Raw genomic sequence first — 19,183 nt, 5'->3', positions numbered from 1 at the left:
GGGTGTAGATCAAAAACCCATATCATCACAGTGTGCTGTAACACAGGGTGTAGATCAAAAACCCATATCACCACAGTGTGATGTAACACAGGGCAGATCAAAAATCCATATCACCACAGTGTGCTGTAACACAGGGTGCAGATCAAAAACCCATATCACCACAGTGTGATGTTACACAGGGCAGATCAAAAACCCATATCACCACAGTGTGATGTAACACAGGGTGCAGATCAAAAACCCATATCACCACAGTGTGATGTAACACAGGGTGCAGATCAAAAACGCATATCACCACAGTGTGATGTAATACAGGGCAGATCAAAAACACATATCACCACAGTGTGATGTAACACAGGGTGCAGATCAAAAACACATATCACCACAGTGTGATATAAAACAGGGCAGATCAACCCCCATATCACCACAGTGTGATGTAACACAGGGTGCAGATCAAAACCCAATATCACCACAGTGTGATGTAACACAGGGTGCAGATCAAAAACCCATATCACCACAGTGTGATGTAACACAGGGTGCAGATCAAAAACCCATATCACCACAATGTGATGTAACACAGGGTGCAGATCAAAAACCAATATCACCACAGTGTGATATAATACAGGGCAGATCAAAAACCCATATCACCACAGTGTGCTGTAACACAGGGTATAGATCAAAAACCCATATCACCACAGTGTGATGTAACACAGGGTGCAGATCAAAAACACATATCACCACAGTGTGATATAACACAGGGCAGATCAACCCCCATATCACCACAGTGTGATGTAACACAGGGTGCAGATCAAAAACCCATATCACCACAGTGTGATGTAACACAGGGTGCAGATCAAAAACCCATATCACCAGAGTGTGATGTAACACAGGGTGCAGATCAAAAACCCATATCACCAGAGTGTGATGTAACACAGGGTGCAGATCAAAAACCCATATCACCACAATGTGATGTAACACAGGGTGCAGATCAAAACCCAATATCACCACAGTGTGATGTAACACAGGGTGCAGATCAAAACCCAATATCACCACAGTGTGATGTAACACAGGGCAGATCAAAACCCATATCACCACAATGTGATGTAACACAGGGCAGATCAAAAACCAATATCACCACAGTGTGATGTAACACAGGGTGCAGATCAAAAACCCATATCACCCACAGTGTGATGTAACACAGGGTGCAGATCAAAAACCCATATCACCACAGTGTGATGTAACACAGGACAGATCAAAAACCCATATCACCACAGTGTGATGTAACACAGGGCAGATAAAAAATCCACATCACCACATTGCGACGTCACAAATTTTCATTGTAAGTACTGCCTGAAAGTTGTCCAGAGCTTCCAGGTTTATATACAGTGCAATAATTATGCTAACAGTAATTCAATTTGACAAGCTCATTTGGTGGAAACAAAGAAAAATCCCTGCAAATTGGAGCAAATATCTCCAACAAGCCTGGGGCTAGGATTGATACAAAATTATAGCAGTAATCACGCAAGTCTGTTCACATCAAACAAAAACAAGCCATGCATGGCACAGTTCCCGTTAGTTATCAAATTTAAGATATAAAGTTTTGTTTATAGTAATATAGCTGGAATATAAACATGTCAGGAATATGATGATTGTTTAACATTTAAATGATTGACATTTGTATCTGATCGTCAAATGAGTATTGAGAGATATTGCTCTGGAACAGCATTAATTAAAACAAAATCAGCCATTATGAATATATGTATAATGAATATTAAAAATTTGAACATAATCAGTCAAAACAAGTCAGACATATGGGTCTGGAAACCCATTCATTAAAACAAAATGACCACTGGACAGCCATTTTGAGTCTGATCTGAAAAATAAAATGACGTGCATCAGGAACCCGTAATGTCTAATGTATGTACCAAGTTTGAACAAAATCCATCCATAAATGCCAAAAATTCTTGATATTTGATGATTTTTTAGCACAAAAATGAAAACCATTCGACCATTTTGAATAGGATCGTCAAACCAATATATCTGTCTATCTATGACATGATGTATAAAGAATATTTAAAATTTGAACATAATCAGTCAAAAGAAGTTGGAAATATGGGTCTAGAAGCCCAGTCGGCCATTTTGAATGTTATCTGAAAAAAAACAATTATTTGCATCAAGGTCCCATAATGTCTAATGTATATATCAAGTTTGAACAAAATATATCTGTAAACAGCCGAGAAATGTTTGATTTTTATGATTTTTTAGCACAAAATGGCCGCCATTCGGCCATCTTGAATCAGCTCGTGAAACAAATTGATGTGCATATGTATGATATCATGTATGATGTATGTGTGAAGTTTGATTGTGATTGGTCCAGGCATTTCTAAGATACAGGTTCGGACGCACACACAGACGCACGCACGCACACACACACGCACGCACGCACGGACACACGGAGATCAAAACATAAGTCCCCGTTTTCGGACTTCGTCCGAATGGGGACTAAAAATATCATGGTATTACCGTATATATAAATTTTGGTATTTTGATAACAAGTAAGCCCAAGAGTGATAGTACCTTCTGCAACTGCACATATAATCAACACTTATAATTAAAACAAAATGGTCACCGGTCTGCCATTTTGAATTAGATTGTCAAACTAATACATCTGCATATTTATGACATGATGTATAATGAATATATAAAATTTGAACATCAGTCAAAGCATGTCAAATATACATGTATGGCCTTAGAATCACATTCATTAAAAGAATTGACCACCAGTCAGCCATTTTGAATCCAATCTGAAAAACACAATGACGTGCATCAGAGACCCATAATGTCTAATGTATGTACCAAGTTTGAATGAAATTTATTCAAATAACCAAGATCCGGTTCCGGAATGCCAGAAATGCTTGATTATTGATTTTTCAACTTTCGGCCATTTTGAATCAGATTATCAAATCTATATATCTATGAGATGATGTATAATGAATACTTAAAATGTGAACATAATCAGTCACAGCATGTCAGAGATATGGCAATAGAACCACATTTATTAAAACAAAACGGCTGCCATTTTGATATCTGAAAAAAAAAAAGACATACGTCAAGGTCCCACAATGTCCAATGTACTGTATGTATCAGGTTTGAACAAAATCCATCTGTAAACAGTTGAGAAATGCTTGATTTTGATGATTTTTCAGTACAAAAATGGCTACCATTTGGCCATGAGATCGTGAAACAAATTGATGTGCATATGTATAATATTGTAATGATGTAATTGATCCAGTTATGTCTAAGATATAGGTCCAGACGCACACACAGACGCACAGAGGCCACTCCATGAGCCCCTGTTTTCGCCACTAATAATACAGTAAAATTTATTGAATATAGTAAATTAGCATGCAACTTAGCTCATTAACATGCAGTTTATTTAGAATTATTACCAGACATTTATTTATAGCAAGTATGTACCAAGTTTTATTGCAGCAGTCTAAACAGTTATATTGCTGATTAAATAGGAAAATTACATAAATTAATATGCACATATTTAACCAAAAACCATTCAGATCTGAGATTCATCACGAGGTGTACCAAATTACACAGTAAATTGCATTTTGAGGCCACACACATATGGGTAGTAAACAGCACTATGGTTTTCAAAGTGTTAACACCGACAATAGAGGCCACACAAATATTAATATTTTATGGAAAGCATATGAAGTACTGTGATTGTCAATGTATGAAAACAAATTTGCAAAAAATTAAACAATTTTTAAAAATGAATCAGACTTGTATATAATATGGGTGTATTATTTTTTTAAATTAGTGCCAATAATCATCACTCTATCCTGTTGGCAATTATGGGATGATGAATGTTACATGAAAATTGATAATGATACAGACAGTAATCGACCCTGAATGTATGTATGTATCTCATTTGCAGAAATCCTTGAAGCAATTACTCATACACTACAAATAGTCAGTCAATTCAGTCACCTTGACTAAATGCATAGCATAATAAACTATATGTGTGTGTACGTGACTGATTGAGGAGAGAAGTCTACAGTGGGAAATCATAGGAAAATTCAGTAGCAAAGTTTAGAGCTACAACCACAATCTAGCCATTTAAAATAGAAGGCATACCAATAAAAAACATCTTTAGTAGATATAATTTGTGGTCTAGTCGATGCTCCCTTCAAGAAATAGAAGACGAAATATATTTTTGTATATAATTTCCCAATTTATTTATCTACTGTTATATTTCCCCATCGTTATACAAACCAATCTCTAAAAATTCATTCATTTATTGCAAAACACAACTATCAAATCTGGTAAAGAATTTATAAACAATGCCTTTTAGTAAGAAATAAAAAACATGATATGCAATCTTATTCACAATTGGTCCCATTTTTATTTTTAAATATTATTTTTTATACTAATTATATCAGTATTATGTGTATTTCTAAAGGTGTAATAAAGTTAGTATTCTTTAATATTTTGTCAATTGGAAAGAAATAAGAGGTGTCTACAAATTAAGCTCTACTCTCAGTGACTTCCTTATTAAAAGACTTAGAAAGAACTCCCGTGTGCTGAGAGTATTGAAGACACATTAAAAATTAATTCAAAATTACTTGTACATGAGATATTGATGGAAAAGCTGAAAACTAATATGTAAATCAGGTAACTAATATGAACAGAACAGAACAAAAAAATTATGAATTATTATGCTAATTAGAGAATTAACAAGTCATTGTCAATGACACGTCCCCGTTCCGTTCATATTTGAGTGACATATACATTCAAAGCAGATCATGACTGAAATGCACCTGCATATGTACAACACATTGTGCTAAATCTGAACAAAATCCATCCATGCATGACTGAGATCCGGTTCTGGAATTGTGAAAATACGTGATTTTGATGCATTTTCGGCCTTAAAATGGCCATCATTTCGCTATTGTTAAGCAGATCATGAAACAAAGGCACATATCTATTTGTGACATGATGTACCATGTGTGTGTGAAGTTTGAACTTGATCAATCCAGACATGTCTTGGATACGGATCCAGAAGTGAATTCTTTAAAACAAAAAGGCCGCCAGTCGGCCATTTCGAACTTGATCCGAAAAAAAAAAAGAGGTGCATCAAGGTCCTATTATGTTTAATGTATGTACAAAATTTGAACAAAATCCATCCATGCATAACTGAGATACGGGTCCGGAATGGTGAAAATGTGCGATTTCAATGCATTTTCGGCCTTAAAGCGGCCGCCATTTGGCTATCGTTAATGAGATCATGAAACAAATGCACATACATATTTGTGACATGATGTACCTTGTGTGTGTGAAGTTTGAACTCGATCAATCCAAGCATGTCTCGGATACGGATCCAGAACTGAATTCTTTAAAACAAAATGGCCGCCAGTCGGCCATTTCGAACTTGATCCGAAAAAAAAATGACGTGCATCAAGGTCCTATTATGTTTAATGTATGTACAAAATTTGAATGAAATCCGTCCATGCATAACTGAGATCCGGGTCCGGATGGTGAAAATGTGCAATTTCAATGCATTTTCGGCCTTAAAGCGGCCGCCATTTGGCTATCGTTAATGAGATCATGAAACAAATGCACATACATATTTGTGACATGATGTACCTTGTGTGTGTGAAGTTTGAACTCGATCAATCCAAGCATGTCTCGGATACGGATCCAGAACTGAATTCTTTAAAACAAAATGGCCGCCAGTCGGCCATTTCGAACTTGATCCGAAAAAAAAAATGACGTGCATCAAGGTCCTATTATGTTTAATGTATGTACCAAATTTGAATGAAATCCGTCCATGCATAACTGAGATCCGGGTCCGGAATGGTGAAAATGTGCAATTTCAATGCATTTTCGGCCTTAAAGCGGCCACCATTTGGCTATCGTTAATGAGATCATGAAACAAATGCACATACATATTTGTGACATGATGTACCTTGTGTGTGTGAAGTTTGAACTCGATCAATCCAAGCATGTCTCGGATACGGATCCAGAACTGAATTCTTTAAAACAAAATGGCCGCCAGTCGGCCATTTCGAACTTGATCCGAAAAAAAAAATGACGTGCATCAAGGTCCTATTATGTTTAATGTATGTACCAAATTTGAATGAAATCCGTCCATGCATAACTGAGATCCGGGTCCGGAATGGTGAAAATGTGCAATTTCAATGCATTTTCGGCCTTAAAGCGGCCACCATTTGGCTATCGTTCATGAGATCATGAAACAAATACACATACATATTTGTGACATGATGTACCTTGTGTGTGTGAAGTTTGAACTCGATCAATCCAGACATGTCTCGGATACGGATCCAGAACTGAATTCTTTAAAACAAAATGGCCGCCAGTCGGCTATTTCGAACTTGATCCGAAAAAAAAAATGACATGCATCAAGGTCCTATTATGTTTAATGTATGTACCAAATTTGAATGAAATCCGCCCATGCATAACTGAGATCCGGGTCCGGAATGGTGAAAATGTGCGATTTCAATGCATTTTCGGCCTTAAAGCGGCCGCCATTTGGCTATCGTTAATGAGATCATGAAACAAATGCACATACATATTTGTGACATGATGTACCTTGTGTGTGTGAAGTTTGAACTCGATCAATCCAAGCATGTCTCAGATACGGATCCAGAACTGAATTCTTTAAAACAAAATGGCCGCCAGTCGGCCATTTCGAACCCGATCCAAAAAAAAAAATGACGTGCATCAAGGTCCTATTATGTTTAATGTATGTACCAAATTTGAACAATATCCGTCCATGCATAACTGAGATCCGGGTCCGGAATGGTGAAAATGTGCGATTTTGATGCATTTTCGGCCTTAAAATGGCCGCTATTCGGCTATCGTTAATCGGATCATGAAAAAAATGCATGTGCATATGTCCCATATAATGTGTGATGTATGAGTGAAGTTTGAACTCAATCGGTCCATGCATGTTCGAGATACAGGTGATCACGGACGCACGGACGCACACAGGGCAAAACATAAGTCCCCGTTTTCGGACTGCGTCCGAACGGGGACTAATAAAATGTATGAACAAATTTTAACCCAAAATTAATCAGGCCTGTATGTTGTCCTAGTCTAAGAGCATTTATGTACCAAATTTTATTCAAATGTGATGATCAGCAATTGAGATATCAGTGTTAATTAATTATGTTAATTAGGTGTTTAATAAGTATAAATATTTACCAAAAACTAATTGGGTTTCTGCATAGTTCCCTTTAAAAGTTTCATTAAAATTCAATTTGTGGTTCTTTATATATCAGTGGAACATTATGCAAATTAGGTAATTAATATCCAATTAAAACTAATCAGGTCTCTGCATAATCCTAGAAGATCTATGTAGCAAGTCTCATTGAAATTTGATAATTACTACTTGAAATATCAAAGCTGAAAATTAATTAATTATGCAAATTAGGTTATTAATATGTACTGATATTACCCAAAAAACTATCAGGTCTGTGCAGTGTCCTATGACATCTATGTACCAAATTTCATTGAAATGTGATGATTACTACTTGAAATATCAAAAACTGAAAATTAATTAATTATGCAAATTAGGTAATTAATATGTACTCATATTACCCTAAAAACTATCAGGTCTGTGCAGTGTCCTATGACATCTATGTACCAAGTTTTTATTGAAATGTAATGATTAGTACTTGAGACATCAGTGGAAAAGCCGAAAATTGATTAATCATTATGCAAACTAGGTAATTAATATTGCAGATTTTTACCCAAAACTAATCAAATCTGCGCATTAGTTTGGAGCATTTATGTGCCAAATTTCATCAAAATCCAATGAGTGGTTCTTTAGATATCAGTGAAACAGTCATGGAACAGCTAAAAATCAGCTAATTATCATGCAAATTAGGTAAGTAATTAATATGCATGGATTTTTACCAAAACCGAATCAAATCTGCGCATTGGCCCAGAGCATCTATGCAACAAGTTTCATCAAAAATCAATGTATGGTTCTTGAGATATCAGTGGAACAGACACACACACACACACACACACAGACAGACACACACACACACAGACACACAGACAGACACACTAACTGCAAAAACTCCCTTTTTACGAGAGTCAAAAATATAACAACTTGGAATTGTTGAAATAGTTATGAACTTAATAGTTATGATTATAAATCATTTAAAATCAGAAAAATGGTGAATAGAGTTACCTAGAGCATAAGGCAATTGTGAAAACAAACAACTATGGATTTTCTATTTAAATAAGTCTTTGAATATAACCATTCAAAATAAAATATCAAGAATTTATTGCTAAATTTTTGCTAGCTATTTGTGGCACAGCTGGTGTTCTTAAGGGGCACTAACTAAAAAACAAAACAATGTACCGGTAATTAGAAGACAATATTATTGTCATACATAGCTACAGCAGTCCAGTTTAGTAGCTATTGCCTAAAATTGTTTTTAATTGCAGGTCAACTCAGGTTTTTCTTGAGACAAAATTGGATAATTACAATTGTTAATTTGTATTTCAGATGAGTAGTGCAAATAGTATTTTCCTATAACATAAGAGTGAATCCACACTGAAATTGAATAATACTGAGTTGAAGGTCAGTGCTTAACAGCTCTATAGATTGACCTGACCTACTTGTTAACAATATAAATCAACCTTGGTAATTGCAAGCCATGATTTCTCTCCCCAAGACACACCTGTATGAAAATTTAATTCGTTTTTGAATTCTATACAAAACCAATAAAATACATTTCTGGAATTTAACTACAAATAATTTATTCGACAACACAACAGAAAATAAATTTCATATATTCTTGATATAAATGGAAAATGAAATAAACTAAATTAACTGCTAAACTAGGAAAGGAATACATTTGTGATAAAATACAATATTTCAGTTTTAAAGGTCTTCTTAATATGTAGAAAAGCAGGGCTATAGAGACAGTGAGTCAGGTTTCATCTAATTTTTAAAATCAAATAGTAATAATTAATATCAAGTTGAGGCAGCGCAGCCATTTTAAAAAGCTAGGTTTCCATATTGTCACTAAAATCTTACTCCCAACTAGGGCTTATTATGTGTTACATTCAATACAAACTATCGGTATTTCATATGCAAGCATGCCATCCCTTGCACACAAACAATTTTTCGAACAGAGAGTTCATGGGTCAAGCAGCCAGTTCATCGTCTAATCAAATCAATGAAGGTTTAGAAAGAACTGCCATGTGCTGAGGGTATTGGTGGTATGAAGTACAAACAAGCAGCCTATCGGCTGAGATAGCTCCGCTGTTAGCAATGCACATTTCAATTAAAGAACTGAAGACATGATTAGAAAATGAACAATATGAATAGTATCAAAGCAATCAGACTTACAGTTTTTAACAAGAAGTCGAAAATATCACTTTTTACCAAAAAATTACAAAAATATTCACCAAAATAAATTAATTAGAGAATTGAAGATATCATCACAAAACGAACAAATCTGAGAGAGGTCCACATGTAGTACCTATATATGTAATATCAAAGCAATCGGACTTACAGTTTTCAACAAGAAGTCGAAAATATCACTTTTTACCAAAAATGACAAAAATATTCACCAAAATTAGAGAACTGAAGATATCATCACAAAATGAACAAATCTGAGAAAGGTCTACATGTAGTACCTATATATGTATTATAAATGCAATCGAACTTGCGGTTTTCAACAAGAAGTCGAAAATATCACTTTTTACCAAAAATTAGAGAATTAAAGATATCATCACAAAATGAACAAATCTGAGAGAGATCCACATGTAGTACCTATATATGTAATATCAAAGCAATTGGACTTGCGGTTTTCAACCAGGAGGCGAAAATATCACTTTTTACCAAAAATTACAAAAATATTCATCAAAATTAGAGAATTGAAGATATCAACATGAAATGAACAAGTCTGAGTGAGGACCACATGTAGTACCTATATATGTAATATCAAAGCAATTGGACTTGCAGTTTTTAACAAGAAGTCGAAAATATCACTTTTTACCAAAAATAACAAAAATATTCACCAAAATTAGAGAATTGAAGATATCATCACAAAATGAACAAATCTGAGAGAGGTCCACATGTAGTACCTATATAAGTAATATCAAAGCAATTGGACTTGCAGTTTTTAACAAGAAGTCGAAAATATCACTTTTTACCAAAAATGACAAAAATATTCACCAAAATTAGAGAATTGAAGATATCAACATGAAATGAACAAACCTAAGAGAGGTCTACCCAAGGTACATATACACCAAGTATCAAAGCATTCAGGCTTGTAGTTTTCAAGAAGAAGTCGAAAAAATAAAACATTGACACGGACGACGACGGACGACGACGACGACAGACAATCACTCATATGATAAGCTCCGCTCGACAAAGTCGACAGCGGAGCTAAAAAACGAGTACTGTATTTCCTATTGTGAGCATCCTTTATTTTATGTTTTGTCATATTACCCCAAACCCTGCAAATAGAAGTGTGCATGGAATCATATGAAGAAACTCAAATTTCAGCAACTAAATAGTTTTATGTACCGGTAGTTCAGTCTTCCCAAATATTTGGAATTTGAGTAAGCTAACACATATTTTTATAAAAGAAATAAATTTGACTTCTAGAACTACAGGGGCATATGAGTATCAAGTAAAATTGGAAAAGTATTTTGTTATACATGTATCATAAATACATGTATATACAATTATATAGAAGAACACAAAATACTCAATACTCAAGTAATTACCGTAAAATACGTTCTCATAGGATTTTGCAATAGTTTTTGACAGTGTCTGGAGAAAGGCCTATATTATAAATTATTAAAAAACAACATTGATGGGAAAGCATTTAAAATTATTACAAACATCTACTCAAACACTAAAACTGTATTATCATAAATAATTACATAATCAAACCATTTAATATAAGAAGGTGAATGAAACAGGGATTCATTCACTCCACTCTTTTCAATGTTTTTATTAATGATTTAAAGACAATTGTCCTTGTTAAATACTTCAATAATTAGCTCAATTTTGCAAGGTGATAAACTAGCACTTATTTCCACCACTGCAGACAATGTTAAATACACTGAATGAGTTACTGTTCAAAGTGAATCTATCAAAAATACAGGTTGTCATTTTTAGCTCATCCACATTGAGGGAAAAAATATCATTTTAATTATAAGAACATTGACATCAAATAGGTCCACATGAGCACTAGATATTAATGACAATATTGAATGGAGCACAACAAAAGAGAAAAATATTCTTTTGTTAAAATATCACTTTTTACCAAAAATGACAAAAATATTCACCAAAATTAGAGAATTGAAGATATCAACATGAAATGAACAAACCTAAGAGAGGTCTACCCAAGGTACATATACACCAAGTATCAAAGCATTCAGGCTTGTAGTTTTCAAGAAGAAGTCGAAAAAGTAAAACATTGACACGGACGACAACGACGACGGACAATCACTCATATGATAAGCTCCGCTCGACAAAGTCGACAGCGGAGCTAAAAAAAAATACGTGAATAAAAGGCATCTAGACATGAAGTGGATCAATATCCACTTTTTTTCTGTGCAAAAATACACACCATAAAATACTGGCTGCATATAAAGAATCCCCCAGATGATAATCTAACAAAAAAGGCTTACTTAAAATGAAAACTACCTAATAATATAAAATACAAATAAATTTTTACAAGAAAACTCACTAAATTCATTCAAGTGAAATTTCTTAATAGAAAACAAAATGTCAAATTAATAACATCTTAAAGTACTAGGAAGTAGAGAAATTTATTTGCAGTTTTGCTAGATGAATAACTAACACCAATATGCTATTCTGTTCAGATGATAACATTAAATAAGACACAGTCCCTCTATCATAGAGGGACTGTGATTATGAATAATGAAAATATTGAATAAATCTGTCACACAATTATCATCATAACTAATGCTTTTAGGCAGGATCAAAGATCACACAAGTAATATGGCAAATATATTTGTCCATCTTTTAAATTCTACTCAAATACACAAAAAAAAACAAAAAAAAACACGGTTATTTTGTCTGCCTCATAATTAAAATAATGTAAAATAAAATAAAAATATTCCAAATATGTCTGTCTTGCCTTTACATGTAGAATACAGTGCATGAGAAGACTTCCCATTGTCTATAATAGTAATCTACACTGCAAACATACTTACCTAATTAAATGTAATAATGTAGAATACTTTATATTTTTGCTCAGAATTTATTTTCGCCATTTTCGCTGAAGGGATGATTCCGTGAAAATAAAATCCAGCGAATATACTTTTTTTCCTATATTTCACATTAAACTCATCAAAAATCAGTGAAAATAAATTCCATACAAAACGCCCAAAAAGCCTTTTCAGCAAAAATTAATTCCAGCAAAAATAAAGTATTCCACAGTATTAGGATTGATTTTAATTATAATATACGACTTTTCATCCCGTGTGACTAAGCAAAATAATGCTAATATTTTCTGGTACACTATAAATCACTGTAACAATCAGATAGGACTCGGAGAAGAATAGAATACTCCATAATCAAACAAACATTCAATAACATTTATCCACTCAGTGTTGCATGTTTCCTGTGAGTGTATAAAGTAATGTCATGACACTAAACAAACACTCACAATTCTATACTGAAAATTTATGCAAATATAACTTGGGTTCAGAACAAATAAACTAACATTCAATTACGCAGAATAAAGTAATTGAGTAGATTTAAATTACATGTACAATTAAAAATGAATGAATGTGAATAAAATAATAAAAGTTATTTGAATTACTTGTACTCTATTTTGCATGCTCAGTAATGCAAATACACGTAATTACTATCTCAAGTCACACTCCAACCACACAGTCAGAAGTTAATAAAATTTGACCTTGACAAATATTGCGGCTTGACGCCGGTGATTATAGCATAGCAATAATAGTAATTAATTACGTCTTGCAATAAATATTTCTGTCTTTAATAGTATGAAATAATTTACATTGAAGTACCGTCCATTTGGGTGGGTTGATTTGTAAGTACGGATTGCTTTATTATGGGCTGAAAAATGTTCATGTTATTTGTAGAATTGTTGGTTTTTACATTCGTGCATTTCACCGTACAGTCGATCGTCGAATCTCAGGCATAGTGTAAACTTATAACATGAATACAAATTTATTTGATAAAATACAGTATGTCAAATAAGTGTCTTTGTAGAAGTGTGTGTGTCAAGGAAATCGCTAGCTGTGAATAAAACAGAAACGACAGAACAGTATTTAGTTGTATGCAACCATGGTCGTACAAGTAGTACTAAAACTTACCTTGAGCCCTGGTGCACCGGGGTCTACTCCAGTGTCAAGAATTGCTATCACCACGCCTCTTCCATCGTATTCTGGGTACTTTGAAAGAAAAGCTGCTGCTTCGGTTTCTCTTTTCGGCAAAAGTCCAAAAATTGGGAAATCTTTATCCACGTAGGACGCCATCTTGAGTAAAAGGTGAAAGGTTACTGACACCTGTGGTCTCGAAAACAGTCCGGTCGGTCTCGCGAGATAAAAGTTTCAGTATTAAGGGCTCATACCACTAATTGAATTTCCATAGACGACAATGTTAACATATGACGAGATTGCTATATGAAAATGACGAAGAAAGTTGAAAATATGGCTCAAAAATGGGAAATCAACATGCCAGTAATCAACCATATGAAAAAAACTAACATGTTGGCCAGCTCAAACTCTTGCAAATCTCAGGTAAACAAGACACACCTACTGTATTTGGATTGCACCAAGAGAAATCACTGGAAAAACACCAAGATTAGAACATCCATTAACACACAGAATAAACCCACAGGTACACAGCCGCTAAGTAGTAAACAAAAGACCACATGTTGGTCTCACCTCTGACCCAGGTGATTACGCCCTCAAACAGGGAGCACCTGAGAAAAATAATATTTAAAAAATTTCATTGGTTCTTGCTGGGCATTTAAATGGCTACGAGCAGCCATTGGTTAATTAGTGGCATGAGACCTTCAAAGGGGACAGAACCATCATCACAACAGACACGAATCATGAAATTGTGATCATTTTCACATGCTAATAAACTAAGAGGGGCACGCTTGATCCCACCGTTTGGACAAATTAGTTCTTTTAAAACTGTTTTTTTTTCTCGAAATTATGAATCCATTTGGAACGTACATAATACAGGTTTGCGTAAAAAAAAGGAACAAGAATATAAGCCAAACTAAAACAAAATATTAAAAACGAACTTAAATAATGAAGAATAAAATTATAAATATTTGAAAAAAAGCTGAATAAACAAAGCATTGACAATTTTTTTACCTCTGAGATGATTTTCAACAAAACTAATCGACATATTTTTCTATGAGGGTAAAGAAATAAATATAGCCAGGCACTTTAATTATTTTGAAATTACTTTAAGCATTAACGGTAAATTCGAGGAAGCGATGAATTCTTAAAAAGAAAAGAACAAAAAACTTTGTTCTCACGTTTAAAAACAAAGTCGTTCCTCTTCGATAAATTAGTTTGACCAATACTAGTATACGGTAGTGATATTTGGGAAGACGGGAGCTCTTACAAATCTGACATAGAAAATGTTCATCTACACTTTTTACGATTCATCCTAGGCGTGAGTAAAAACACTCTTGAATAGGAATATATGGAGAATTGGCTCAATTTCCAATAGATATTTTTTATTAAAAGACAAATGAATAAATGCTATAACAGAGTAATGAACACACGAAACGAACTTGTAAATGGTATTGCGTGATAACTTCCCAACTAGACAGTATTAATGAAACATAGACTTACAAAAACAGGGAGGAGGCATACGAAACCGAAATTACCAACAGAAAAAAAGAATCTGTAATCTTTGTTCAAATAAAGAAGTACGCGGAAGACGGGTGCCCTTTGTGCAACGATCAAAGAAAGAATTATATGAGGAAGCCGGAAAGCAAATAAATGATTTTACAAATTTGACCGAAGAGATTAAATTTATAAGATGATGGAAAATAAAAACATTACAATAAATATTGCATTGGCCAAATTTATAAAAAAACAACATGATTATGAGACAGCAATACATCTTGTCGGCTTAGCATCTATAACCACAATCAGTACAAAGTACGCGATTAACTATTGTTTACCTTTGAGGGGAATTCGAATTATTCGCTTTTGAGGACAATAGTCTACAAACATTTTCTATGATATATAATTGGTGTAAGCTAGCTGGGGTGCAATAAATCCTAGCTAGTTTCTAGTGCACCCCACAGATTACTTGATAATAGTCTACAAATATTTTGTATGATATAAAATTGGTGTAAGCTAGGACCGAGGGCAATATAAACAGGGGTACAATAGGACCGGGGGCAATATAAACTGGGGTACAATAGAACCGGGGGCAATAGGACCGGGGGGCAATATAAACTGGGGTACAATAGGACCGAGAGCAATAGAAACTGGGGTACAATAGAACCGGGGGCAATATAAACTGGGGTACAATAGGACCGGAGGCAATATAAACTGGGGTACAATAGAACCGAGGGCAATATAAACAGGGGTACAATAGGACCGGGGGCAATATAAACTGGGTTACAATAGGACCGAGGGCAATATAAACTGGGGTACAATAGAACTGGGGGCAATATAAACTGGGGTACAATAGGACCGGAGGCAATATAAACTGGGGTACAATAGGACCGAGGGCAATATAAACAGGGGTACAATAGGACCGGGGGCAATATAAACTGGGGTACAATATGACCGGAGGCAATAGAAACTGCTACAATTGTCTACTCTCCACAATTTGACAATGGCACTAGCCCAAAATGGATTTCCTGTTCAACGTGATTGTTCATGATTGTAGCGATAATATAACGAATCATTTCTTTATTTCTGATCGTTCTGCATCTGACCACTATCCAATTGAGTTTAATTTGAAAGTTGGTATGCAAGACGTTAGTATTAATAATGTACCATCAGATATGCATATAAACTATAAGTGGCGAGAGGCGCACAAAGAAAAAATTACGATTATTGGGGTAGTCTTGAAACTATTTAATAATATAATATGGAAACTTTTAATGAGTTACTAAGTATAAATAATATCATTGAATCTACACTATATAAAGTCACGCTCATCACAGATTACAAGTTCTTGGGTTGATTATGAAGGCAAGGCTATGAAGAAAGTTGTAAACAATTCACTCAAATTTTACCGAAAGTACAAAACAGCTGAGCACTTAACTTACTATCATAAACTCCGTAGCAATTATCACTCTATTTTGAAATCTAAAACAGGTTATTTTTAAATATTTTTGGTCTTTGCTTAACCAAATCAATACTTCTAAGTCTGATATTCCAGCTGAGGACTGGTATAATTATTTCCCAAACTTATTTGTTGATAAAGAAAGTCCAGTTCCTCCTGATATTAATGAATTTTATGTTAATGTTAAACTTTTTGTAGACAATATTGCTAATGATTCTGATGGTCTGTATGATAACATGGTTGTCGATAGTAATACCTGGATAGTGCACTTATTCTTGAGGAAGTTGAACAAAGTATTTCAAATCAAAAATAATGAAATTTGTCCTGAAATTATTAAAAATCGCTATGATCTTTTCAATAAGATTATGAAGACTGGTGAATTTCCCAAGTTATGGGCCAGGGGTTTTATTTTTTCTTTGCATACAAGGGGGTAAAGGAAGGATAACTAAAATTACATCAATAAATAAGTTATTTTGTGATGTTATTTAGAATAGATTTTCCAGATGGCTTGAAGAAAATAGTTCTATAGTTGAGCAGCAAGCTGGATTTAGAAAAAACAACCCATGCATGGATATATAGTTTTGTTTATACTAATATAGCTGGAATATAATCATGTCAGGAATATGATTTTTTAACATTAACATGATTGACATTTGTATCTGATCGTCAAACGAGTATTGAGAGATATTGCTCTGGAACAGGATTACTTTTAAACCAAATGCAGCCATTTTGAGTACATGTATAATGAATATATAATATTTGAACATAGTCAGTCAAAGCATGTCAGAGATATGGCAGAAGCCCATTCATTAAAACAAAATGGCTACTAGTCAGCCATTCTGAATCCGATCTAAAAAAAAAATAACGTGCATCAGGAACCCGTAATTTTAAACCAATATTATATCTGTATATCTATGATATGACGTATAATGAATATTTAAAATTTGAACATAATCAGTCACAGCAAGTCAGAGATATGGCACTAGAACCACATTCATTAAAACAAAATGGCCATCAGTCGGCCATTTTGAATCTTATTTGAAAAAAAAACAAAATTATGTGCATCAAGGTCCTATAATGTCCAACGTATATACCAAGTTTGTACAAAATCCATCTGTAAACAGCCGAGAAATGCTTGATTTTGATGATTTTTGGAACAAAAATGGCCGCCATTCGGCCATCTTGAATCAGATCGTGAAACAAATTGATGTGCATATGTATAATATCATGTATGATGTATGTGTGAAATCTGATTGTGATTGGTCCAGTCACTTCTAAGATACAGGTCCGGACGCACGCACGCACACACGCACGGTTAAAACATAAGTCCCCTTTTTCGGACCGCGTCCGAACGTGGACTAAATATTCCACCATCCTGCAATGTGCAATTACTAGATATCTGCATCCTCAGGGTAGATTGTATTGTGTTTTATTGATTTACAGAAAGGGTTCGACACCATAAACTACTACTTATTTTTCAAGCTTACAAAATTAGCGTTAAATGGCAAACTATTTTGTGTAATTTACTCAATGTATTCCAGCGTATTCGTTTACCTGAGGGGCATCACAGATTATTTTAACTGTAATATTGGGGTTCAGCAAGGTAGTATCTTATCTCCACTTTGGTCCACACTTTTTGTTAATGACCTAGGACACCAACATTCTATAAAGCTTTCCGCATGAAGTTACACGGATAGGAGAAAATGTATCATTATGGCAAGGAAAATAATGACTTTCTTTTAAATACCTGTTTGTATTCAAATATGTACATCCATTAAAATGATAAAAAAAAAAGAAGAAAAACTCAAATGCAATCATAGTACGCATTGATGGTGGGAATTGCCAATTTATAAAATTGTAAACAAATATTTTCGTAAATAACACTGACCGTGAAATACGCCCATGGAGAAGTGTCACTGATGGAATATTTTATATTGCAATTTCTTTCAATTTTTAATTCGATGTATTGTAATACACTAGTATTTCTATATTGGAAAATTTTTCTGGGGATTATTAATTTCCATAAACATTATTTATCTATTTTTGTGCAACACAAATATTATAATTATTTATAGTATGTCACTAAATAGTGTGACAAGAACGCATGATGCAATACCATGGCGAAATATCAGAGTATGGGTTTTATTTAGAAACTTCTGCCAGAACAACAAATATCAGAGTATGGGTCTTATTTAGGAACTCCTGCCAGAACAACAAATAACAGAGTATGGGTCTTATTTAGGAACTCCTGCCAGAACAACAAATAACAGAGTATGGGTCTTATTTAGGAACTCCTGCCAGAACAACAAATAACAGAGTATGGGTCTTATTTAGGAACTCCTGCCAGAACAACAAATAACTGAGTATGGGTCTTATTTAGGAACTCTTGCCAGAACAACAAATAACAGAGTATGGGTCTTATTTAGGAACTCCTGCCAGAACAACAAATAACAGAGTATGGGTTTTATTTAGGAACTCCTGCCAGAACAACAAATAACAGAGTATGGGTTTTATTTAGGAACTCCTGCCAGAACAACAAATAACAGAGTATGGGTTTTATTTAGGAACTCCTGCCAGAACAACAAATAACAGAGTATGGGTCTTATTTAGGAACTCCTGCCAGAACAACAAATAACAGAGTATGGGTTTTATTTAGGAACTCCTGCCAGAACAACAAATAACAGAGTATGGGTTTTATTTAGGAACTCCTGCCAGAACAACAAATAACAGAGTATGGGTCTTATTTAGGAACTCCTGCCAGAACAACAAATAACAGAGTATGGGTTTTATTTAGGAACTCCTGCCAGAACAACAAATAACAGAGTATGGGTCTTATTT

The 19,183-nt window shown here is 34.2% G+C and overlaps 1 protein-coding gene across 2 annotated transcripts in view; it reads right to left on the bottom strand.

Moving 5' to 3' along the window:
• LOC102807403 (tripeptidyl-peptidase 2-like) overlaps positions 1 to 13,555 on the bottom strand; it is a 147,503-nt gene extending 133,948 nt beyond the window's left edge. For both annotated transcript variants that reach the window (XM_085502513.1, XM_085502520.1), the window contains exon 1: positions 13,387 to 13,555. In XM_085502513.1, the coding sequence (XP_085358639.1) occupies positions 13,387 to 13,548 (162 nt within the window). In that variant the 5' untranslated portion in view covers positions 13,549 to 13,555. The remainder of the gene's footprint in view (positions 1 to 13,386) is intronic.
• Between the last annotated feature and the right edge of the window lie 5,628 nt (positions 13,556 to 19,183).

The sequence above is a fragment of the Saccoglossus kowalevskii genome, chromosome 1 (assembly GCF_978046115.1).
Source record: "Saccoglossus kowalevskii chromosome 1, keSacKowa6.1, whole genome shotgun sequence".
Taxonomy (NCBI): domain Eukaryota; kingdom Metazoa; phylum Hemichordata; class Enteropneusta; family Harrimaniidae; genus Saccoglossus; species Saccoglossus kowalevskii.
The sequence above is the reverse complement of the archived record's forward strand: the minus strand, read 5'-3'. Positions and strand labels throughout refer to the sequence as shown.